This window comes from Accipiter gentilis, chromosome 28, assembly GCF_929443795.1.
Source record: "Accipiter gentilis chromosome 28, bAccGen1.1, whole genome shotgun sequence".
Classification (NCBI taxonomy): Eukaryota; Metazoa; Chordata; class Aves; order Accipitriformes; family Accipitridae; genus Astur; species Astur gentilis.
The window spans coordinates 1260987-1286683 of NC_064907.1; the positions used below are offsets into that span (position 1 = coordinate 1260987).

The 25697-nt window shown below is 38.6% G+C and overlaps 1 protein-coding gene across 8 annotated transcripts in view; it reads right to left on the reverse strand.

The window, feature by feature from the left end:
• Positions 1-25697, reverse strand: part of LTBP1 (latent transforming growth factor beta binding protein 1) — a 205088-nt gene that overhangs the window by 24354 nt on the left and 155037 nt on the right. For 7 of the 8 annotated variants that reach the window (XM_049830887.1, XM_049830886.1, XM_049830883.1 and 4 more), the window contains 5 exons: positions 21700-21822; positions 17925-18050; positions 10506-10631; positions 8105-8248; positions 674-856 (listed from right to left, as the gene is read on the reverse strand). In XM_049830887.1, coding sequence (XP_049686844.1) covers positions 674-856; positions 8105-8248; positions 10506-10631; positions 17925-18050; positions 21700-21822 — 702 coding nt within the window. The remainder of the gene's footprint in view (positions 1-673; positions 857-8104; positions 8249-10505; positions 10632-17924; positions 18051-21699; positions 21823-25697) is intronic. The other variant, XM_049830884.1, reaches the window with a different exon arrangement.

The following is a 25697-nucleotide window of genomic DNA, read 5'->3' on the forward strand; positions in this document are numbered from 1 at the left end:
TTGTGTAAAAAATAATCTTTAGTATTTAATCTCCAAAAGTTTACACATGTTCTCTCTTATATGACTTTTTCCAGCTGGATTCTGAATTTCAGCCATCACTGTTTATGTTTCAAGTACTGTTTTCAATATTTGTGACAAATATCATATGGCTATTTTTTTCTAATTTGATATTTAGAGGTTAAACAATGGTCTGCAGACAACATGATTAACTGAATTGTTCAGTAAGTAGCAAAATGTAATACTAATGTCATAATATACATCAGTAACTTGTAGTGCTGTAGAAATATTACAAAGAATAGCTACAGACTCGAAAACGCTGTAATGCTTATCTTTGTTTTCCAGCTTGTGGGAAAACTCTAACGTGTTACCATAGCATCTGGAAAAAGCTTCTGTGAGAATCCATCTTTGTTTAAAATCAGTTGGAGATAATGCTGTTCAGTAACAGGCTGTTTTTATCCTTAGGGTAACTGCAGTGAAGTCAATGGATTTACACCAGGTATGAATTATTCCTATTAATTTTTCCTCCATGGAAGTCTCCCGTGATTAAGTCATGACTACATACTACAGAATATGGGATTTAATGGGCAAGCCTTCTCTGAAGGCAAAGCATGCTACTGTTAACATAAACACAATGCTTCAAAAGTTTGCAAAGGGACAGAAGGCCTCCTCTTACCAGTTCCAAAGACAGGGCATGGGAAGATTTCACAGTTATCACCCCAGCCAGCACCCAAGGTACAGCAGCATTCTTGTTTGGTTACATTGGATGTAAGCACATTGTCACAGAAATTAGCATCATTCAGATTGTAATAGCACTCCTTCTTTCCATCTTCATATTGATCAGCCTCTATTGGTAATTCTAAAGGTGAAAAGAAAACAAACCACATAAGATGACACGTGAAATCAATCAGTTTTACAGGAGAATCAGAAATGCCACAGTACCTCAGTTTCACCACAGTGAAGAGCAGCATTGTCAAGCAGGGAAGAAAATGGTTACATACAAATCTTGGTTTAACTTTTTTGTTCTTAGGAAGAATGATGGAAGTTGATAACCTTCCTTTGACTTTTTCAGATCTGTTCTACAGCTTGGCCACAAAGGGATTCTTCACATTTGCACTTCTTTCGTTTTTAAGCAATGCATGAACTACTTGCTCTCATGCTCTGCTATCTAACTACCATGCCCAACTACTGACATAGTGCTTTTCATGTATGAATCTGGAAGCTCTTCACAGAGGTGAGTGAACATTACAACCTCATTTTACAGATAAAGGAGCTAAGGCACAAACTGAAAAGGCCCGATTTTCAAAAGAATGAACATTTCCAGCCCCTTTTAATTTCACTGGAAGAGAAGCATCTTCCACACTTGAATACAAGGCCCTTTATGATTTTTGCAAAAGCAGCTGACTGACTCCACATTAAGCAGAGGAATACAGTGCAGATGTCAAGTTAACTGACTCTGTGCTTTACTTTAAAATAGGCATCCAACCAAGAATTCCGATTTTCTGCCTTTAGCAGTTGAGTGGGTCCTCTCGCAATATTTGTAAGGACTGGAGGCAAAATAGTCTCCCCCATAGATCCAATAAACCCCCCTATTAATAGTCAAAGACCTTTCTAAAGCAAGGCACTCCTAAACTACAGCAAGAAGCAAGTTTGAAAAGAAATACCTAGTTAAAGCGTCTATGTTTGCAGAACTCTGTCTATCTAACCTTGCACTTCCACAAAAATTCTCATCAGGAGCTCAGAAGTGGGAACTATCACATAAAATTTTTATTCACACGATCAATATGAAAAGCTTTTCATAGGCCATACATAAAGTAACCAAATTCTAAAATTACAAATGCTAACATTATTAATCAACCCCAAAACTTTGTTCAGGAACTTAAGATAGATAAATCTCAAGGTGACTAGTTAATTTCCTTTTTATCTTGGGAAATTCTTTATGCTTAGCACTTAACAAATGTTTAATTCACAAAAACCTACGAAAAATTATTGCATGTTGGCTGATTTTCCATTGTTTGAGTTTTCATTCATTTCTGCTCAGACTCTCGTATAATGTGCCAATCATGAAACATTTCTCAAGTAATGCATGTATCTGGGCAGGAATCAAAACCTCATTTTATACCTGAGTGACAGTGCATTTCAAAATGCTAGAAGATTAGTGAGACCCAAGGAGTTGTGGCATATAAACTACCTTTGTTTGCCTTGCAGTGCTTTTCAAAAAGAGCTTAAGGCTGGCCCACTTACAAGTATTGGTATACCTGGGAGAGCCAAGTTCACTTGACCACCATCTGTCCACCTCTGTTTGTCTCTTGGAGGTCAAGCTCAGCCTCTTTATGCCAGTTATAGGATGGATTTTCTTCTAATCCCATCCACTTAAAAAATAATGGCTGTGAGGTGGGAGCTTGAAGATAGTGATTGTCCAACAAAAGCTGAAGGAATGAAATGAACTCCAGCTCTTGTTACCTCAAGCCTGTTATCCCAGCCCACCCACATTCCCCCAAGCAGGTGGGGCAAGGCAACTTTACTGGGCATGCAAATACTAGATCTGTTTTGAGAAAGGCGGGTTTAAAAATGCCAGCATAGATTGCCTATTATTGCACTTCAATAGTACAAACGTGTGTAATAGTTCTTTTGGCTTCTAATTCAAAACAGACAATTGGATTTATTTCTATTTTCCTCAGAAAAGTGACTGTTTCTGTTTTGGTAGGTTGAGGGGCTGGCAGATACCTCTATTCAAATTTAGTACAATGTTGCCACCTACAAGGCAGACTTTCCTTTGCTGTTTTGCCAATATAACTAAGTTGTACATTAAAGGAAACACCCAGCTGAGTGCTTATTTCATCCTTGTTAGGTTAGCCTGTGGTCTCCCCTCATCAGATAATTACAATTTTCCATAATGTGCTGAATTTCACAAAGTACGGTGTTTTTTTGGTATCAGCTGCTATCCAATAGGAATGGTGTTAAGACTATCATGTGTCATAGAAACGCAACTGAACTAAATCTGTTGTTCCAAGGTGAGAGAAAAATACTTTACCCACCAAATTATACATTTTCCTTGGCCATTTGCCATCTAACTGAATCAAAGCCAAATCTTCAACAGGAGAAAAAGCATAGCAGTTTTCATGCTGTTTACCAGAGAAAGAACACCAGAAGCTGCCCCATGAAGAAGGGGAGACAGTCTCATCATGTCATTTTTTATTCCCATTTTACATATGATGGATGTGTTGGTTTCTCTTCCCATTATCTGTTCAGCAGCTTAAAAGTCTGTTGTTTACACAGCTGTGACTGAGGGTTAGTCAAGCAGACGTCATGAATGTTTGGGGAGCAAATGAGACACAAATCTTTCATTTTTTTTTTTTTTTAACCAAGACCAGTCTGAGTCTACGAGCTTATAATTTCTCTCTCATACATTATTAACCATTTAGTAAACAGGTTGTTTTTGAAAGTGGTTTCATTAGGTATGTTGACAAAATATGATAGGGAATGGATACTTATTTTTTCATATCGTTGTTTCAGGTTTTTTGTTATTAGAAAATGTAAAATATCTCTCTACTAAAGCACGCTGGTAAAGGAACATAATTTTATCAGGTTGTTGATGACTGTTCTATTAACAGCCTGTAACAGAGATTCTGTATAGTTGCTGCTAGATTGAACTGAAGCATTTATTAGAAATAGATTTATATACCTTAGGATAACCTTGATCCAACCGTATGCTTCAGAATGTGTTTGATGCAAAAATGTGCATTAGTAGTATAGGATTCAGTGGATAATCAGGATATTAGCATATGCTTAGACTTCAGCATACAGTTAAATAATTGCCTAAATAGCAGCCTGTTAACTGTGATCCGAAAAAACCAAAACATAGAACTGATGGGATCTTAAATACTGCAAATGTGTACCAACACCTCTTATTCACAGGTAGAATCAGTAAGGTGGTTGCTAAAGTGAAAAAATCATCATTATAAATTCATGACTTCTAAAGCCTCAGCAAAACTCTGATGATTGAGCAAACAGCTTAAGTAACACAGACTTTCAGAACCTGATTTTCCAAAAGACAGTAAAAATAGACTGGTGTGTGCCTATCATCAGGGTGTACTTGTTTAGATTTCTCAGTTGGCTCCACATGTGGCAAGCTACAACACCTAACGTGTGTGCAGTGTATACGCATATACGTGCATATGTATAATTCAAGGATTAGTGCAAGTGACGCACATTTAAAAATGATATCTAAGACTATGTTCATAGGTGACTGAAATTCAGATCATTATTTACCTTAGAACAAGGTAAATGCACATAGTGCCATAAAAAAACCCAGCCCACAAATATGAAGAGTTTCCTTTAAAGTCTTAACATTTAGAAAGCCCTTAAGGTTTAGGAAATTTAGAATTTGTACTCGGGCACTACATTTCTAGCCTTGAGGAAGCTTTTGGATCAGATTTATAAACTGTTACTTGACAGCCTCAAATTTTTTGTGCTGGTGGTTGGTTAGATGCAGGGGGGATTGATTTTGTTTTAATACAAATCAGTCTAAAAGGGACTCATGTTTGAACACCAAAATTGTGATTTTTACTTTTAAATACTGGTAAATACTGTTAAATATCTGGCCATAAATAACTGGTCACGTTTCATGTAACCAGAAGAAAGCAACATCTAAATTAGCTGTAGGTACCTACGTGGGCCCTGGTACCTTAGTGGAGTTCTCTCACTGGAATTCTTTTCCTTGGCTGAGCTGTAACCCAAACTAGTGATCTTACTGACCTTTGTATATGTAAGCCAGATTCCTGCTGATATGCTTATGTTTACACACACACTTTTGTTTGCAATTCTTATTTTAAATCATACCTATTATAATCCTCAAATATATACTACCCTTTATAGCTTCTAGATTCAATGCAATGAGATATATTAATATTATATTAGTATATATTAGTAATTTAGATATATATTAAACATGCATTTTTTCTTATATAGAAACAACTAAAACCATGCTAATATGGATTATTACGCAAACCATATTCAGCTTGATACTTGCTAGAAATTAATCATAAATGGCTTCATATATCTTGTTAAAAGAATAAATGAGAAGACTTGAACCAAACCCAGGCATTTTTTATCTCTTAGGCACAAAGATGTGTAACAGCAAAGTTTCATCTAATACAAAAGAGAGTTCTTTACTCCTTTATCTTTTCTTCCTTCTGAAACATTTGCTACATTTTGTGAATGGCAGGGGAGAGAGGAGGCAAATAAGACAATCAACCTCGCACAATTAATTTTTTGGGGTTTGTTACTGGAACGTGACAATATAGGCTAGAATTCCTCATACATACACTGAGAGGATTGTTTCAGGACAGAGCCAACAATAGATGAATTTCCACCAAGTGAAATCTAAATAGAAGGAAGCCTCGAGAGCCCTAATTTCAAGTAAAGAAAAGTGTGAACACATAGCATTCCACAAAGCTAACAGCCTTTAATCACATGCAAAAAAGTTCCCAAATTTAAGTAACATTTGAACAATCTTCACCTATTTGCACTTGATATGAGGTGGACGAACATTTCTTTATGCACAAAAATACAAAATGAGAAATAAGCAAAAGCTGAGTATACCACATTGAACAATAGAGATCTGCAACAGAATAATGCAGATTAAATTCTTCCTTTCTGAACATAGGCATGATGCAAGCTAATGCTGACAGATGACGTCCACATGTCCTGTAGGAGCTCTCAAAGCAGTGTGCCTGACTTGAGTATGCAGCTGTCAAAGCCAGAGGGTGTGTGGCTATTCCATTGCTCTTTGCAGGCAGATAGCATGCTATTCCTATATGACCATACTGCAGCTGGTCTTGGGGGATGCTGAAGTACTCATTGTTGGGCAAACCAGCATAGCTGTTATTTGCTCATCCTACAGTGAGCACATGGGGCTTATGCCACTTACAAATGGGGAGGAAAAGACTGGTTCTGTTCCCTCTTCAGTTCAGTTGACAGCTACACAAGGGCCACCCGTTGGTTCCCAGAAGAAAATCGGAACAAGCAAAGTAAGCAGATGTAGAAGAATGAAGCGTGTATTGTCAGCTCCTGAAATGTCAAATCCAGAGGTACATGGGGCAGTGTCACCACTTGACTGGTCAGCCTTTGAGGTCTTGAGAAACAGAAGCCAACTGATAAGAGGAAAAAAACCCCAGCAAGACTGCAAGGATGTACAGGAAAGCAAGGTTCCTTTTTAATAAGAACTAACAACAGTACTTTCCTCCTTTTACTTTGGAAAAGTAAGAGAATAAATAGTAAGATCTCTGTTCCTAATACTGCCACTTTTCCTTATTCTCGTTCAAGAGCATATGATGTAAAGTACGTCTTACTGGGTCCTAATTTGCATGTCTTCTGGTCTCCTTTGTGAGATCTTCCTCCTTGATGACCTTTTCAGAGAAGAGACAAAGGTGAAGCATGCATGTTTTGTTAGGGCCTGATGAAGGCTGGAGGGGAAGGAAGAATGGCTTCTTTCCAAACTGATCACAGTAAAGCTATGTTCACCAGTGACAACAAAATGGAGTTAGTACTGACAGTAGAGTACTCATCTGTTGACAGTACAATCAGTCACACTGGGTTTTTCACCTCCTTCCTCCCCACAGTAATGTTTGGGTATTTCCTTGAATGGTCCCTGGACTTCTTTTTACATGGGCTCAGGTCCTCTGCTAATTTCTTTAGCTTTGGTTTTGTTTGACAAGTAGCTGAATTCTCCCAAGTACTACATCCTCACAGTACCAAAACGAAGATGGCATTCTCATCTCCTGCAAATCTTGGTAATATAATTTAAACACTCTTCTTCCATAAATTCATGGAAGAATTTTAAATGCTGCTACTTCAGTGCTGCTTCATCAGTGGGTATTTAAGCTAATCTGCTTTATGGTGGAAAGGCACTGCAGTATTTTTCCTTGCAAACAGGAATGGAGGCAGTACCAATGGGCATTGCTCTGCTGCCTCAGCCATCTTACTTTTTTTCATTCCTCTGTCAGAGAACAAGCTCCCATAAGCCTGAATCTTTCTCACAAGATTTTGCGAAGGTTTCAGTTTGTCAGTCAGCTGTTAATGATACTTCACAGGCAACTTCTTGAGTGCTGCTGAGTGCTACATTCAGTGATCTAAAAAGTTGTTGCAATTAGATCACAGATATTTCAACCTTGTTTACAAGTCTGAAAGACCATGAGTGATAGGAGAGAATAGCCACAGCCTTGTAAGCTGTAGACTCTGCATCCTGGCACTAGAGCCAGTTATTCTAAAGCTTTCTGGAAGCTAGATCAGCCTGCAGTGGAAGAACAAAATAAGAAAAATACCAAGATTTGCATTCTGGAGGGGGAAAAAAGATGTGCAACTAAATCCCTTCATTTCTTGTACTCTGTTGTTCCTTATTGTGGGCTTGTTCCTTTCTCCAAACTGGATCAGTGTAGAAATGTGGAGACAACTTTAAGAGTTGTAAACTCATTCTTAATGAGCATATTTCCAGTAGTATTTGCAACACCCAAAAAACCTGATAACAAAAGCTCACAAATCCACTACAGTGGACTACTAGGAAAAACAGGACAAAAGATGGAGTAAAACAGGCAGGGGCACTCAAAAAGGCACTCAAAGAGACTTGACAACAATTCAGTGTTTTGGTTTTTTGCTTTTCCAACTACCTTTTCTAAGGACTTATGTTAGTACTAGGTTTGTTTTTAATCATATGCTCCCTTAAACATTGTCCAAGTGTACTAGTGGATGTTTGTAAAAATTTGAACAAAAAATAAAATCACTTAGGCCATAGACTTGATTCCATATCACATTTCATTGTTACAGTACAGTAAACAAGAGATTGTTTACTCTTAACTGCTGTAACTGTTCATTATTACTGCCAAGTCTGATGATTTATAAAATCTAGGTATTTCTGCTAATGATTCACTGATAACACATTACATCCTAGAAATGCCTCTTTTCATGCACACGCTTTCAAGAAGACAAAGTTTTAAATTTTTCTGCTGTAGTTAAAGCAACACCAGCATTTAAACCAACTTTACTTTTCCATTGGTTACATATGCAGTGGAAATCATGCCAAGCATGCACAAATCAACTAGCATTTTACCTGGTGAGGTACGGAAGCGACACTGTCCGGTCATCGGATCATACTCCTGGTTCTCATCAGAGCAGAGGCACAGGAAAGTACCATCGACATTCTCACAGAGGGCTTCGCCACATACTCCACTCAGCATTTCACATTCATTCACATCTGGGGAAAAAATCCAAAACGTAATTCAGACCCATTACTGACTGTTCTTTTATCTGCTGTATCTGTCCCAATATTGTCTGCCAGATTACAGATGCCATCTCTGGGGAAGGATTAAAAACTCACTAATACCTAAGTAGATTCATAAACAAGTAGTCAGTCCTTTGAAATAAAGGCCCCTGAAAGCCACAGTACAGTTTATAGACTATTGGTGCTGATTAGGTACTGCTTGTAGACCAGAAAACTGGCCGCCTTTTTTTTTTTTTTTTTTCTTTGGGGGGGGGGGGGAGGGTTCTTTTGCATTTTTAAATACTTGCTTTTCTTTGTCCCCTTTTCTTGGGATTTAGGATTCAGACTCATTTCAGTTGTTTTCTTAACTTCCTTCATTATCAAACTTCCGCTGAACTCAAGGAGCAAAATGAGTAGATTTCCCTGTGATTCAGACTGCACTATGAAAAGAGAATTCCCTTTTCTCCTGAAAGTCCCATTTTCCTCATGAACATCTACTGAACAGTGAATTCCTCAGCCCCACTGCCACCATGTGCCTCTTGTGTGCATGGCCTCACAGGCTGCTCTGGAACCCATAAGGGTTACAACCAGGTCACCCAGGGAGCCCCTGCCGAACACAGCAAAATTAAAAAACCCACGTATTTTTAACTTGGATTCCATAAACCTGCTAACTAGTCTACCCTGAAATGCTTTTTTGATGGGAGAGTTGTCTGCTGTTTAAACAAGGGTTACCAAATACTGTCAGGGTCACTTAACTTTACTCTCTTTTCAGTTGTTAAAGTTTACGTTTGAAAATCTACTTTGTCTACTAATGACAGAATTTGAAAATTGCAATTTGTGTATCACAATTCAGAAATTTCTGTAATTAAGCATGGTCTAAAGTGTAACTTGTGAGGCAATGTTTCAGCCTTTTTACCTCTTACCCAGCAAGAATGAAAATCTAGTCATATGACTAAATGTTGATTTCTGTGTATTTTTATATAAATATGCATTTTAACTTATGGTTTGCTCAGCAATTTTAAAATGTACTTAGATTTTTCTTTATCTTATTGCTGGATTCCTGTCATAAGGAATAAGTTGTCTTTGTGGAACATTGCCTGGCCAGGAACTAGAGAGACTTACCTTATCCTAAAATTGTTTTGGTAGACAACTGGCATCAAAATTTCTAAGAGTATTTTATATTACACAGTGTATACAAGAAAAAAACCTAAGACATTATTTTCTGGTGCAGAATCACTTCACTGGCAACTCAAAATTAAATTTAGTTTCACACCAGTTTTTGCTTTCCTTTTTTTTTTTTTTGTTCTTTCTTTGCTTCATTTGTTTTAATCCATGAAAAGTCACTGTATGCAAAAATATACATTGGAATGTTGCAACATAAGTGCCAAATGGCATAAAGAATTTTGTAATAAAACTGTTTAATATATTAGAAAACACATACAAACACTTCTGTAAAGCTTCTAACTCCTCCTCTGTGCTTGGTATTCCATTTAGGTTTCTGTTCCTAGTAAATGTGTTTCATCCTGAGTCTGGTTTGAAGATATTGCTTAATGAATACCTTTCCTTGATCTGGTATTAATTTTATATTAGAAACTTGTGCTGCCTCAGATGGTTCTCAGGTCCAACCATCACTATTAACAACAGATCTGGAAAGCTATTGCTCACAAGAGAAGTGTGCAGTATTTACACATCTACAAAATCTCATATCTTTTCATGGTGATAGGTGTCTTTCCTGGAGCTCAAAGCCAATGTTAAAATCTGTTCAAATACGATGTGCCTAGGGAGGTATGTCATCTAATTCAGACTGGCTGTACCACATGCCAGATGTTATTACCTGTAGGGGGTAGTACAGAGTTCTGGTTATTCAGCTAAGAGACTAAACAGATGTTGCATTTAAATAGGCTAAAGTATGAAATTCAATCTATATTTGTGAATGGTCCTGACGTGCAGAAATAGTGGGTTTTCTTGGTTTTTCTTAAAGAGATAAAATGAATGGCTTAGCTTATTTGCTGTTGGTTTCCATTCAGTCCTAATAACAGGTTCTCATTAAACGGATACACAGTTAATTTCCCATCTGGCACAAAGTTCAGTGAGTAAAGCACAGCTCAAACTTATTTTACTAGTAAGTGGTCCAACTTTAACAAAGAATGACAAAAACCAAAAATGTTTTTGTGAAAATGTGTTTTGCTTATATGCTGCTTTTTGCTCACTAGAACCTTGCAGGAATGACTACTTGCACCTAAGAACTCACCCGTACACCCTTGCCCATCCTGCGCGTCCTGATACCCTTGGTAACAAAGGCAGCGGTAGGAGCCATCCATATTTTCACAGAATCCATGACTGCCACATATTGTGCCATTCGCACATTCATCAACATCTGCAAGGAAGAATTTTAACATCAGACAGGCCTTGCAACAGTCAAAGGCAGACATTCACAAAGAGTGCAGAAAAACAACAGATGGGCCATTTTTGCAAACGGATGCAGCCATGTCCCTCTGTACACTGGGAAGGAAAATACAAAGGACAAGACACAAACATTTCATGTAACCACATGTACGATTTAAGAAATCCTTTCAGCGTTAACTTTGCAGGAAATACCTTATGTCAGACAATGGTTTTGGTCAACTGTTTCCTATCTGTTTCACCAAATCTGCCAATCATGGAATGATGTTACGTACCACAGAGTAAGACATAGTTTAAATATGACTCTCTCTCGACTGACTTACAGATTCTGCCAGTTTAGTGCTATACAGTCAACAACATGTGTGAAACTGAACCCACTGTGCCTACAAGAAGAGTTCAAGGGTATGGTTGCATCCATTGTGCAGAAGTGCTGCACAGATCTCATTCTGGCTCTCAGCACAGAAGATAATTTCATGGTGCATGTGTAAGTGGTAAATATCTGTGAAGTGAGCCTTCTGGCTTTAATCCTGTAAGTTTACACATACGAATAATCTTACTCAAGTAGGCAAAGTAATTACAATGCCTGCATGCTTTCTGTACTGGCCCTGTCATTTGTAGTTCCCGTTTGTGGTTTATTGGCCTTACAAGTAAGAGTCACTTGCATGACCAAGTCTGTTCTTTGACTCAGCTGCCCATCGAACTATAATGAAGCAGACCTGCTTGTGGCAGAACATAGTTTATTTTTGTAAGTGTATTACAAGGGCTAGGAATGTTTTATTTTTATCTTCACTCAAAAAAAGACCTAAATCCAAGGCCCTGACCACCTGTGGTCATTAAAGATGTCATGGTGTGTTTTTCAGGAGGAAGAATGTTAACTGAAACTGAGAACTTGCTAGGATACTAGGATTAGTACCTTCTGCCTTCTAAATTCCTCTGCAGCTTGAAGCAGAGAAATTATTGCTATATTTCTTTCCTGGAAACCATTATGACTGTTAAGTAAGGTTGCTGTCTGCTTGGAATTACCTTCTGCACTGTGCCTCAGGGGTAATTACCTTTTAAATGGTGAATAAAGTGATTCACTTTTGATTTATCTGGGTACTAGATACTATCATTAATTCTGCGCATTAGAGTAGACCTTCATGTGATGGAGCCTACCATCATTCTACCTCCAGTGAAGGCCTTGGGCACTCACTGAACTAAAGATCTGGTGGGACTGAATCCTATGTTGCCACAGAGGGCTTCTTTGAACAGGTAAGCAGCACTGCTGCTTGGTGTTTTTCTGAAAGGAGAGAGTAGGGCTCAAACGTAGTCCTGTCTACTCCTACAGCTCTTCACAGCTGTGTCAAACAAAGGCCTAGAAAAGTCAGCAAAGATGCACTTCATTCTTCTCCTGACAGTGCTCACCAAGCAAGGACATTATTACTTTTAGATTTTCTTACACTCAGCTGAAAATGAATTTTTGGTCTTTGAACCTCATGGTCACAGCTCCCCAGGCTATCCAAATTTAAGCAGCATGTCATTACCACCCACACAGGTTAACTGTTGTGCTGCCCTCTTGCTCCCCTAAGTGCTCAAATTCATCCACATATGCTTCTGTCTGCCTCAGGGAGAGGCTTTTTGGGGGTCCTGAAAAACACATTTTCCTATGTGCTGTGGTTGGGGTTTGAACAAGTTTAGAATCACATATAGATTTTTAAGGACAGAAGAGACTATCCACAACCTCTTAAATAGGTTAAAAAACTGTCTCTGGCAATTTCTGTACCAATGGAGTAAATTGTGGTCCCAATGACCACAATTGTACACCGTGTTCCGTCCCCCTGTGTCCCCCCCCCCAAAAAAAGAGGGGGGTCTGGTCCCTGCCTCTTGCTGCTGTGCACTATACCTGGATAACATATGTTATTTTAACATTTAGTCTCATGTGATCATAAGAGTTTCACATATCTGGACAAAAAATCTGAATATTCCATCTCTGATTCAGAAAACCACATTAAGAAAAGTTAAGAAAAGGAATTCAAAATGAGTGAACAATGGTGGATTGACACCCAGGAATTTAAGACAACAGACAATAATGCAGTGTTCGTATTTTCAGTGGCCAACTATAGTTTAATAAAAAAGTTCCTGAGCCACAGGACAGTTACTCTGTTAAAAGCCTAGACAGAAGAAACTACAACTGGGGATTTTAAAATTACCTAAATTACAGTATTTCTCTTACTTAATAGCTAAAGGTTAAAGGAAACAGATAGGGGAATGGATCATGCAGCTGGTTCTCCAAAGGTAAACTAAGGCCATTGACTAAAAAGCTGCAGAAACAAAACTTGTGATTGCAGCAAGTGTCCTGATTTAGTATATAATATAGCCATGGAAGACGGTTTTGTTTTTAAAAAGTATGCAGTCTGAACATGACTGGATCTTTCAGTGTATGGGAAATTGCAGAGAAGCTCCAAGCACCAAATATTTTTCCTTGTCTAGACAGCTCACTCAGAGGACTCCTGTTTTACAGCCGGAAAGGGCATTTGTTTCTTTAATCACCCTGTAAACCTTGAGGCTTGTAATCAGCAATTCTCTTGCTATATGGAGACAAAGCAAGGGGAAAAACTAAAAAGATGAAACTAATATGTCCTATGCAATGACTAAAGCAGTTCTCTGTAATTACAACCTGTTTTAGAATCCATGACTCAGTGCTGCCTGCTTTAATCAAAACTCTTTTGATGTAGCATCACCACGATCTAAAGAAAGGCAAAACATGTGTGCACTCAAGCGCATTCCTATACCGCTCAACAGCGTGTTCCTGTTTTCTGCCAACCTGAACAAGATGAAGGCATACTTAACCTCAAGCATGATATTTAAATCTCACTGAAATCTACTTACATGGCAAAATCTCTGGAAGAGGAACTGTTTCCTAGGACAGTTTTCTACAGTGCTTAGGGGAACAGAGCTCTGATTCTGAGACTTCCAGGGCTGCCCATAACACCCATACATAAAAATCACTGTCATGAGAAAATTAGAAAAATGAATATTTGAATAAAGACTTTGGCTATTTAAAGGCAATAATGCTTGATGGTCATTTCACCATTGCGATGATGTGGGTAAGAAAGAGATTCTTGTTTCTCCCTTTTTGTTCTTACTTGTCTAGCCAGCCTCCAGTTAAGAAGTAGTTGATGCCCTAAAACATCTCTATCAGCAAATTTGAGAAGGCTGGTGAAGTCTGTGATTACTCATTGTGAAACAATAAGGTAGCTCACAGAGGCACACTCTGGAGATGCGTACTTGAATCTGTTTGGCAGAAGCCTGACCTATCTTCAGTATTTAACCAGAGATTTGGTGAAGCTAACAAGTTGTCTACTGCATAAAATTCACTCCAGGTAACAGATAATACTCTGCCCCAAAAGGAGTCCTAGATTTGCCATACCCTTTTCCTAAAGCTGCCTTGTCTTCCCTGTAGATGGCTGGAGTTATGGTTGTGATGTGCAGTTACAGCAAATATCTACTCTCTTAAAATGTCTTTGGTGGCAGAGGTAACAGTTATGCACTGTTCACAGCTCTGCTCTTTGTTTCCCTGATCTTCAGACTTCTTAGGTATGCAGTCATCTTAAACAACGGACAATGTAGCATCTTTGTGTACAGATTTGTAAGTTATTCTTTGATCACAGAATGATCTGTGGACGCTCCGTGCAAGGCTCAGATGGGTGACCTATTCAGTGGACAAGGAAAGGAGAACAGAATACAAGACAGTAAGTGAAGGGAAAGGAAGAAGCAGAGCTCTGGTTGGTGGGATGTGTAAGTGTTTTTGGAGTGCCTATTGAGGCAAGCAGTGAAGGTCAGGGCTTGGAGCAGAGAGAGAGAAAAGTGAGGGAGCCACCGAGAGACATACAGGATTGGACATGGAGACAGAAGAGGCGCTTGGGGCAGGGTATTGACTTAAGCGTCAGAAAACCTCTAACTTGGGTTTTTGCCAACACAGTTGACTAGCAGCCAACTGGGTAGAACGCTGCCTTTACAGGAACCCCAGAGAGCTCAACAGGGAGCTAGGGAGCGCTCCAAGAGCCTCCTGTTCAGCAAGTGTGGTGCAGCCAAATTGCTGAGTCTGGGCCCAGGCGGCAGTGGAATGTCACCACTACAACAAAAGTTTGTCTACACCTTGGAAGAAGACACAGTCTCCACAGCTGTTCAGTTTACTTTGGCCGATGGCCATAAAAACTCCATACCAGGACTGAACCACGTGGGGTTCTTAAATGTTTTATGTTGTTGTTGTTTCTAACTTTTCAAAAAAACGAGTCAAACTCATACAAAACCAGTCTGGAGATATGGAAAATATACTCCAGGTACAGAGAGGCATCTGAACCCAGCAAAATTTCCTCAGGTTCTTTCTCTGACGGTATAAACAGTTACTCTCACTCACTTAACTAGAAGTAAATTCACAGAGGCACGTAGTGTAAAGAACAGTAGCTCCTGCGGCTGGAAGCCACATCCTTTTGCAGTACCTGGAATGTCAGACATTCTGTTTGTTTCTGATCCTTTTGGTTTGTCTTGCCTTTTCACACGAAGCTGACACCACTACAAATATTTAAAACCGATGCCATCAGTGCTCCCTTCAAATGAGTTTTTTCAACTCTACAATTGTTTTTATTAAAATGACAGAATGGAGAAACTAATAGGGGCAGAAGAGGAGTGCTGTGGCTTCAGAAGACTAGAAGTACCCTTGCTTTGCCAAGTTATTAAAATACTTTTCCAAGTGCTGAATATAAAGTCTGATCTGTATTCCACACACACCACCAATTACTTGTGAAGCACATTCAACTGTTTTTGTACTTGTTGTTTTATTCTTCATTAAAAAGTTGCAAAACTACTCACAATCCTGGAAATAAGATCTTGTGATTTCATCTTTTTCTATTTAGTAGAAGTTTGGCTTTTTTGTTCTAATGGAGATTAACTTTGTAGTACTTCATCATATGCGATGGTAACCCTTCCCTGGGAACTGTGTTACTTTATTAACTGTCAGAGATCCAGACAGAGTGGCTCATTGTTTCTGGAACATCCCCTAAAATTAGATGCCACAGACTTTTTTTTTTTTTGAAGTTGTGTTTCTATTCAGTTCTGCCTTTTTTAATTTCAGAGAGTTTGATTTCACAAGGCTAATAAGTGTTCTTCTAACTTTGGTTTGGAATAAAGCGTTTGGTTTCTACTAAGAGCAGGCTGCATTCTTCCCTGACCACTTTTTTTTTTTTTCCAGCTATGCTCAACAGTGAGGCAAAACACCTGCTACTACTTTTCTTTTAGAGAAATTGAAGATATTTAACTATATCCTTCCTAAATACTGGGTGAAATGTTTACATGCTGCCAAAAGAGTCCATGAACATGCTTTGGAATTATCCCCATTCCTTGAAATCACAAAATACTGCCTTGCCCATTAATCACTGGAGTTACTCAGATTCTCTCTCCCTAGCCTACTTGACCAGGCCTATGACTTGGCAGTAAGAGAATGTTTCTTTCAACTTATGCCATGATTACAAAGTAAAGTAAATGTTTAGAGAGGAAAAGCACCAAAAATACTGCAGAATGTTTTTTAGTTATCAATAATTATTAAAACACCAATAGGGTGTTTGATGTCATGCTAATATCTAAATACACAGCACATATTCCCTTACATCAACATAACAGTATTCTTGCCAGCAGTGTATTTAATTTCATTAGATATTATATTACTAACTATATGGCAGGTTATATGCCAGCTCACATAATAATGCAATAGTGCTGTTTTTCCTCAGGTAAAAGTAGGGGGAGTAAATGCAACAGTTAGACAGAAGTTTCAATACACATCCTCCACTGAAGGAAGAAACTTTTCACTATCCTTAAGTGAACTATGAGAAGAACTGGCCCATGAAAACCAATCACATGCGGATTTACTGGCCTATAATTTGGTATAGGGGACAGCTTGCTTACTTCTTGGATGCTTGAGATCCACTACCCATAGGTTTTAATACCGAGCTATCACCTGCTCAGTGCTTTCCTCTGTATGCATCCTGCCAAATTACTACCATATAATTTTTTCCCCTTCTGAACTTTTCCCACAAGGCTTCCTGTCTTGAACAGTCCTCTTATCCACAAGAACAGCCATTCTTCACCCAGTTAGGGAAACTCCTGTTTTATGTCAGCATCACTGACTGACTACACAAAGCCACATATCTTTTTGGTATCATTGAGCACAAGTCTCTTATTTTAAATTCAGTGCAGGAGAGCAGCATCATTAGCAAGTGTGTGCATTCCATTAGCAACAGGATATATTCTCATGCTATAACCAAATAAAAATCCTAGTTATACCTAAATTCTAGGCTCCTGGTTGATGTTTCTCACCAGGGTTATTACTGGAACAGCTTTTACAACCTTGTATGAAAAATACCTGTATAAGCATGCCTGCATACATTTACAAAGAATAAGATGGCTTTAGCACTGTAAAGATCTAATTACTACCATTACTCTGTTTCTGCGATTTAAAAATGCCTGAGGTTCTATCATAGATAGCATTTTACTACAATTTCTCACTAGAGTTACTTCTGTTGTATGGATGCTTTATCTGCATCTTTTGAAAAAAAAGTCTTGACAAACAAGGTTCTGCTGTCTCACGCACAGCAATGAGAACAATCAGGCAGCTCAGGCTTGCTGCTAATGCACCTAAGATCCTTTAAATTAAATAACCCTAAATATTTATGGCAGGAAGGTCTTACCCACTGAAGCTTATCAGACTCCTGAGTTCCAAACTCACTTTACATGCATTTTATATGTATTTATTCCTTCCACCCTTGCTATAAGACAGAAATAATTTCCCATCTGTGAATAGGTTTTCATATTATTATAGTTGTCCACTGGTTTCATGTATCTTAACATAAGAATATAATTTCCTCCTTTGCCATCATTTACCATAGTTAGGTTAATATTCCTTCTTTTTAACTGATTTCTTTTGCTCAAAAAAATATAATCCAATGTTAAGATAGCAAAATTATTAAATATCAAGAAAAGTAAAACACAGGGTGTAAAAAAAACCCAATAACTTCATTACATTGCCTATTTTATACATTTCCTGTTGTACTTCTTATGATTCAAACAGCAACATAGCACTCCATGCATTTACGACAAAAAGAACGAAGGGCCCTTAGGTGGCAGATTGCAGAGTTAATAGTGGTTTTGGGGGTATTAGACCCAAACTGACTACTTTTCTCACCCAACTAATAACAGCAAATCAATGGGAAAGCATTATTGTAACTTGTCTCACCTTCACACGTTCGGCCATCTGCAGACACAGAAAAGCCCCGTTCACATATGCACTGGTAAGAACCATCCGTGTTGAGACACTCCCCATGAGGTGAACAGAGGTCAGATCTCTCACATTCATTGATATCTGAAAACACAGAGACATTAATAGCTTTGCAAATCCTCATACCCTTAATGTTAAAAAGGTCTTAAAAGCAGCTTTTATTTCCACCAGCTATGTAAATAGCTACGTAAACTGGGCTTATTTTCCAGAGTAACCAAATCTTCTGGGATCATTCTTAAACTATGCATAGGCATCAGTATGTTCTGCTGCATTATACTCTCACTATATTACTCTCTGAGATGAGGATGACCAGATGAGAGTGATTGGTGAGATATCAGTATAAGCTCCATACTAGCCAAAATTTCTTCTGTGTTAGGTGAATTCTCAGATGGCTCCATCTCACTGCTTTTAGATTGCTGCATGCTGGTCAACTTGTGCATCTGGCTCCATGTGTCACCAGCAGGTCTGGAGCTGCATCTCTCCCAGTAGGCTGATTTTATATAACTTAAAGCCAAATGCTCTTTTTTGCTGATGGGGAATGGGAATGGTCCCAAAAGGTTGCTATATAAAAGTCTGTCATCATTGCTTTTTTTTAAAAAAAAACTTAGAAAGCATTTTTCAAACACTGCCTTTCAGACTTGTGAATCTGAAAAACAAACATTTCTTTCTGACTGATGTCTAATCTTAACAACAAAACCTGTCATCAGAACTTAAGGACTGCATTCGTTCATTAAGGAGGTACCACTTCCACAGGAATTACCATTCACATTGTAATTGCACTTTTGTATTTTGCTTTACAAAAACCTATTAAGAAGTTTTCAGTAGCATGCTGAAATGAAACACAAGTTTACAAACAAAACTTACATATGCCTTATTCATCCATCATCACAGATACTAGAATTTCTTATTCTTAACTGTGTCTTTTGTTGCTTAGATTCTGGCCATTGTTACAGCCATACAAAATGCATCAAAGTAGACAGTAATTTTGATAGACTAGAAAATGATGATTTCAATACCATCATTTCAAGACCCATGACATCCATTATAGAATTTTCTTTAGATACAGATTAATTCTGTCCTGTGTGTAAACCTTCCAGGCCAGTACCCTGAGGTCATGGCACATATGTGGAAAGAACAGAGGCAGCTTAGGGAAGGGTAGTATCTGTATGAGGTGCACAGAGAAAAGTCAGTGCACTGCGCTTCATGCAACAGGTACATGTATAAAGTTTTCTCTGAATTCATAGTCAATGCAGACCAATGACATACTTACTGAAGCTCTCTGAAAGGCGGGTAAGGTGGGAGATCAGCAAAGACAAGGACAATACAGTACCTCCTCAGGACTCACCCTATTCTCAAGACTAAGCTGTCAGTTTCTTAAAACTGCCAAAAAATTACTGGAAACCAAACCAGCTGATTATGCAAGGTAGAACGATGTATTAAAAGATAGGAAAACAAAATCAACGATGTTAGGGAAATAGAGTATAATTAATCTGAAAAAGCAAACTGCATACTTTCCAATGTTTTGGACTCTTTTTCAACTTTGCTCCTTACCAAAACAAATGTTCCTAATTTCTAGTCTAGTCCAGATTCAACTTGCAAACACTGCATTCTGTGATAAATTTGCCAGTTTAATTCAACAGCTCTCTACTTTCTATTATGGTTTCCTTTGAACATAATAAGCCTATGAGCAAGTCACCTCTCATTTTTTTCTTCAACAAAATAAACAGTTTAAAAACATTCAATCCTTACTCCCCCAGGCCATCAGCATTTTTGGGTTCATCTCTGACTCTCCTCAGCTCATGAGCATCCATTTTGCATTGTGGGCACCAGAATGTCAGTGCACAACAATGTGCCAAGAGCAGCTGTATAGGTGCAAAATAGAGGTAAACAAACTTTGCTTATTCCTGCTGGATATTCTGATTTTTCAATCTTCTGGGGAGTGCATTAGTCCTACTGGCCACAGGGTTGCACTGGAAGCTCATATTCAGCTGACTGTCTCTGACCCCTACATCCTTCTCAGTGACTGTGTCCCAGAAGGAAGTCCACTGTCCTACAAGCATGACTGAGATTCCTTCTTCAATATAGAACTGGATATATTGAAACACATATTGTTTGCTCATACCCAGTATACCATATGATCAAGATCACTCTGCACTAGTGGCCTATTATCTGGATCTTTTACCGTGCCCCTAATCTCTCCAGGTAAATTCTCTCAAAAATTTTATGTTTTTTCTTGCTATTACAGAACTCTGACAGAACTAACTTTCAGTCATTTAAGAATGTCTCAGTTTAGCTTCTGCTTATAATATTTTGAAGGTACTGTTGAAATTTAGAGAAGTCATCATTTACAATACAAGTATGACTAGTTTTGTCCAGTACCAAATACAGGGCAAGAAAATATACTGACAATTTCCATCTTTGACAAATAAAGATTCTACTATTGCATCCTGTAACAGCTTAACAAGTAAAAAAGTGTAACCATACTTAATTCTGCTAGCCAAAGATCTCTGTTTATGTTCTTTTGCTGTGTCTAGTTCTTTGCTATTCTAAGTTGTCGGTATTCATTGTTATCAACTCCTACTTTCTTCCATTTGTTTTGATATTGATCTGGCTATTTCTCAAGCAGTTTCACTCCCCTCAGAGCAAGTTGTTATTTTTCAGTGTTGCTGGTCTTCCTTCTCAAGTGTGGCTCTCTTACCTGAAATGTTTTCCAATTTTCATTCACATTTTTCTGTTAAAAATACTGTCTGTCCCTTAGTTGGCTCCTAACTGCTTTCAGTTTTGTTATATTTATCCATTTAAAACATGAAGCCTATACACTACTACTTTACATAGTGGAGTGAAGAGAATAGAGTGGTATCAAAACTGGCATTGATTTATAGCTTGTGATAAATTCTCTTTTATCTGCTAAAGCAAGGTCTAATACAGCACTTCTGTACATTGAATGCAACATTTTCTGAATTAGAAAGCAGTCACATAGAATACTCAGAACTTTTACAGGGCTTTTACTGTTGGTTGCACAAGATGTTCAACATAGATCAGCTGGAATACTGTCTCTCAGCTCAAGTCTAAAACGTGCATAAGAGAGCAGCCAAAGCAAAGTCCAGTCTCCTGGTCCTCCAGTCATTTAGATCACAAACACGTGATCACTTCCCAGCTCTAATACCATGGTTCTTGTCTCAAAAAAACAGATGGCAAATGGGATTCATGAGGCATGCCTGGGTGTTGTGCCAACATGGAGTTGGGATCGTTCAGAACTAAAACCTGGGAAGTATTTTTCTGGGTTTGGCAATGCTGACTCAGCCTCAGATAACACATTCTCTTCCTCCCCACCCATTCTCCACAAAGCACTGCAAGTATTTTAGAGGTGAGAGAGGTTTATCTAATGTGACTTGACACTAACTATACTGCTCTTCCTGTTACATCACTGATTCACAAACATAGAAGGTTTTGTCAAAATAAGCGTTTCCAGGATCTGCAAAAATGCAGCACTGCATCTGTTAGTTCTAATACAGATTCTCTTTCAAGTTATGAAGGCTGAGATTTCAGCCTCGTGAAATAATTTCTCAGCATATATTTACAGAGAGAAATATAAAATGAGAAGAGTAAAAAAGTACTACAAATGATAAATGAGTTTCTCTTCCTTAGCAAGATCTGTGATTATCATGAGTTATGCTTACAAACTTGCACATTTATAATAATGATACAGGTATTTTTTATAGCTATTTCATACCTTGACATCCCCTATTTGCTATCTGCTGGAAACCATCTGGACAGGTGCATTTGTAAGACCCATTTGTATTCATGCAGTTTCCTCCAAGGCAAATATCACTGTCTTGAAGGCATTCATCAACATCTGAAATAAAAATGTAACTGTATTATTAGATGATGTAAAAACTGATGAAAATTTTAATAGTGATACTTTTATACTGATGTAGCAACTTGAAGCTACAATGCCCTTTAACAACTGTGTGCATGTGTGGAAATCAAGTTTACTACACTTTAGGATGTCCTTTTAGTTTCCCTTTCATGATATCATCAAACTACTTGTATTTCTAGAGAGCTTTAAAATTTGAGTTTGTATGTCATTTATTCCTAGCAAATACATCTAACATGTGCCATCTGCATCTCTTGTGAAAGCTATCATAACAGATCTTTATACCACTCTCTACCCTACTATAATGGTGACTGTGGTGTTACAGTAATGCAGTGTCGTGGTTAACCCCAAGCCAGCAACTAAGCACCATGCAGCCACTCGCTCACTTTTCCCTTACCCAGTGGGATGAGGGAGAGAATTGGGAAAAAAGTAAAACTCGTGGGTTGAGATAAAGACAGTTTAATAGGACAGAAAGAAAGATGATAGTAATATTAGTAATAATAATTATAGTAAAAGAATTGGAATATACACAAGTGATGCACAATGCAGTTGCTCACCACTAGCCAACTGATGCCCAGTTAGTTCCCGAGCAGTGATCACCCGCCTCCCCTCCCCTCCCCCCCGAACTCCCCCCGGTTTATATACTAGACATGATGTCCCATGGTATGGAATATCCCTTTGGCCAGTTTAGGTCAGCTGCCCTGGCTGTGTCCCCTCACAGCTTCTTGTGCCCCTCCAGCCTTCTTGCTGGCTGGGCACGAGAAGCTGAAAAATCCTTGATTTAGTATAAACCTTACTTAGCAACAACTGAAAACATCAGTGTGTTATCAACATTCTTCTCATACTAAATCCCAAACACAGCACTATACCAGCTACTAGAAAGAACTTTAACTCTATCCCAGCAAAAATCAGGGCAAGTAGCTAAAAAGAAATCCAAGCAGCTGTACATTTAGAAGACAGACACAAACATTGCCTACTAATACAAAGTTGTAGTTTGCAATATGCATATTTGGACACGTTTAGACCACTACACAGAGATCCCTGAGTCGGAAGTGACCTGACTCAGTTGTCCCCCAGGGTACAGGCAAGCCCAAGCATAGTTGATGTGTCACACCAGACAAGACGTGCCTGTGGAGACTACTCACAAAACAACCACGTGGACAGGAGGCTCGTAGAACAGGGACTACACTGTGCATCCTGCTGTGCTAACGGTTACTTTTTCATGCAGTTCATGCAATGCAATACAGCCATTTTGCAGGCTTAGCAGCTTGTTCATGAAGCTGCTTTTGCACAGTGCTGCACCCAAGCCATAGATCCAGCAGTACAGTCAGGGCATGCAGGGTCTAGCTCACAGCTGCTCATACACCACATTCCCAGCCTCAAGCCTGCAGAATCTGCCCTAGTGTCTTAACGTCTATAGGATAAACATGCTGACTCACACGTAGGAGGGCAAGTTTCAGGATACAAACTATATACAGAGTAATCCCATTTTTCAAGAATAGGACATTGGCATTGTCTCCAACTACAGTATTTTCTTCCATTGTCTTTCAAAGGGCTTAAAGGCAGCCGAATGGAGGAAACAGCACAGCTACTGTGGGTGCAGGATTAACTCAGCAAGTGCCTATATTCCAGTGATATTCTACTGTTTTGTTTCACTACAGCTAAAGATCACAAGGTGTTTGATAACTGTGCCTCTAAGTTTTAAAGCAAACAGAAAATGAGAGTCAAATAAAAGAAGCATCTCATAATCAACTTTCCCCTGCCTTCACAGTGACCTACCTCATAATTCACTGAGTCTATTGATCTGATAATGCAGATAGTTTCCTTTGAAAAAGTTATCAAAAACTTTTTCCGCTGCCTTTGATTATTCTGATTTCTTAAGCATGGATTTTAGCTGATTAGAATTGTAACTTTTTCCTGCTTGCAGGAATGAATAACAATTGTAATTAAAAAAGAGGACATGACCTCATTTTCTACACTTACCTCTGGAAAGCCCACACTATATCAGAGTTCAACTATCCTTGGGATTTAATCTATTTGATAAAAATAAGAAATAGGCATAGCTTTCTTACATAAATGATTGTTATTGCAGATAAAGCTGCACTTAATGCTTACAAAGTTCTGACCTTTTGATAACCACGTTTTATAATAATTTTTGACTGAGAAATAAATTGTGGTTTATTTAAAACAGCAATTAATTTTGACTAGGAGCATGAGAAAAAATTAACGACTCCCTTGCACTGAGCTAATGCCAAATCTCACAACAAGAAGGCATCTTCTGCCAAATTCAGTCAAAATGCATTATTTTCCATATAGGAGGCAAACCTCCCTTTCTCTGATGCAACTCTTCACAGGTCCTATGGTGGCTGCACAAGAATCTCCAGAAAAATCAGAGACAGTAACTCATGCTTGAGATGTTCAGTGCTTTTACCATCCTTTACACGTGCATGTCTTGAGCATTTTGGCTAGCAAAATCTCTGAAGGCTCCTGGGAGAACACTGGAGCCTCCTATGCTTCAGACAGACTCATTTCCAGTAACTTGAGTTCTTTGAGATGTATAATCTATATGTAAGTCCAGCTGGTGCATATTCATACTTCCTGTCAGTTGAGACAAGGCCACAGGTGTACTCACACTTTGTGTTCCCTCATATTCAGAGCAACACAGAGCAAAAGTCTCAGTGTCACTTCACCTCAAGAACAAGATGCTGAATGAGACAGTAAGGCAGAAAGAAAATAAACGTGCATGCGGTCATGCATCTTGAAGACCTCTGACTACTAGGAAGTAACCTCTTTTTCTATCTTCAGGTGGAAGGTTGTGTGCATGGCCCACCTGTGGATGGTCATGTGCTTTCAGGCTTCTAATTTCCAAGCAGATAATAGCAAGTGTCTACAGGCACTGCAGAAGCAAAAAGTTCTTCGGCCTTGGATAACAGAGTATACAGGCATTTGCAATAGGAATTATGGATTATTGCTCTCAGAACTGAAGGTATGAAGGCCTCAGTCCAGCTTTCTCATTTTCTGAAGAGTTCAGTGCAAGGATGCATACAGAGCATGTATACACCAACGTATAGAACAATTATTTGCAAATTACCTTTATTCTTAAACAGGTGAAATACTGTGCAAAGACTTCCAGACAAAAACTTCAGCCAGAGAGTTGCAAAAAGCACAGCTGAAAATGAGCATAGCATAATTCTGCCAAATTCTGCAATCTCCCTAGAAGTTTGCACAATGATCAAACCAGCAAACTGCTTCTTGAGCTGCTATATTTTTAAAAAAACTTCCAAAGTAGAAGAAATCCTTATTAAATAAACAAGCACATTTCTTGCAAGTGATTTGCCAAACACATTGGCTTTACAGCCTGATACATTTTTGGGTATCCTCTGACATGACAAATGTCCATCCCTGAGTTTGAGAAACTGAACAGAATTTGAACCACTGCTCTTTTCACACAACTGTGCTGGGCTATACCCACAGTTTTTGTTGTCTCTTTTCTGCTTTCTCTGTCAAGTGTTAGAAAACATTCAGGTAAATAGGCTAATATGAAAATCAGAGGCAATGTTGGCTGTCTTCTCAAGGTGATTTTCTCTTTATGGAAGCTCTGCCTTGTAGTCCCTGCACACATCTAGCTGAACTAACAGTCAGGAGGAAAGACATTTTCATGAAGATGGGCTGGAAAGTCTAACACAAGGAGAGCAAAGCACTGGCACAGGCTGCTTGAAGAGATGTTTGGAAATCTCATCTGCTGAAGCCTACTCAGAGTAGATGAGTACCTGTCAGGAATGACACCATGTGGTCTATTCTGCCTTTGGGAGGCAGGATGGAGCAGTGATTCCTTCCACCACATTTTTCTTTGA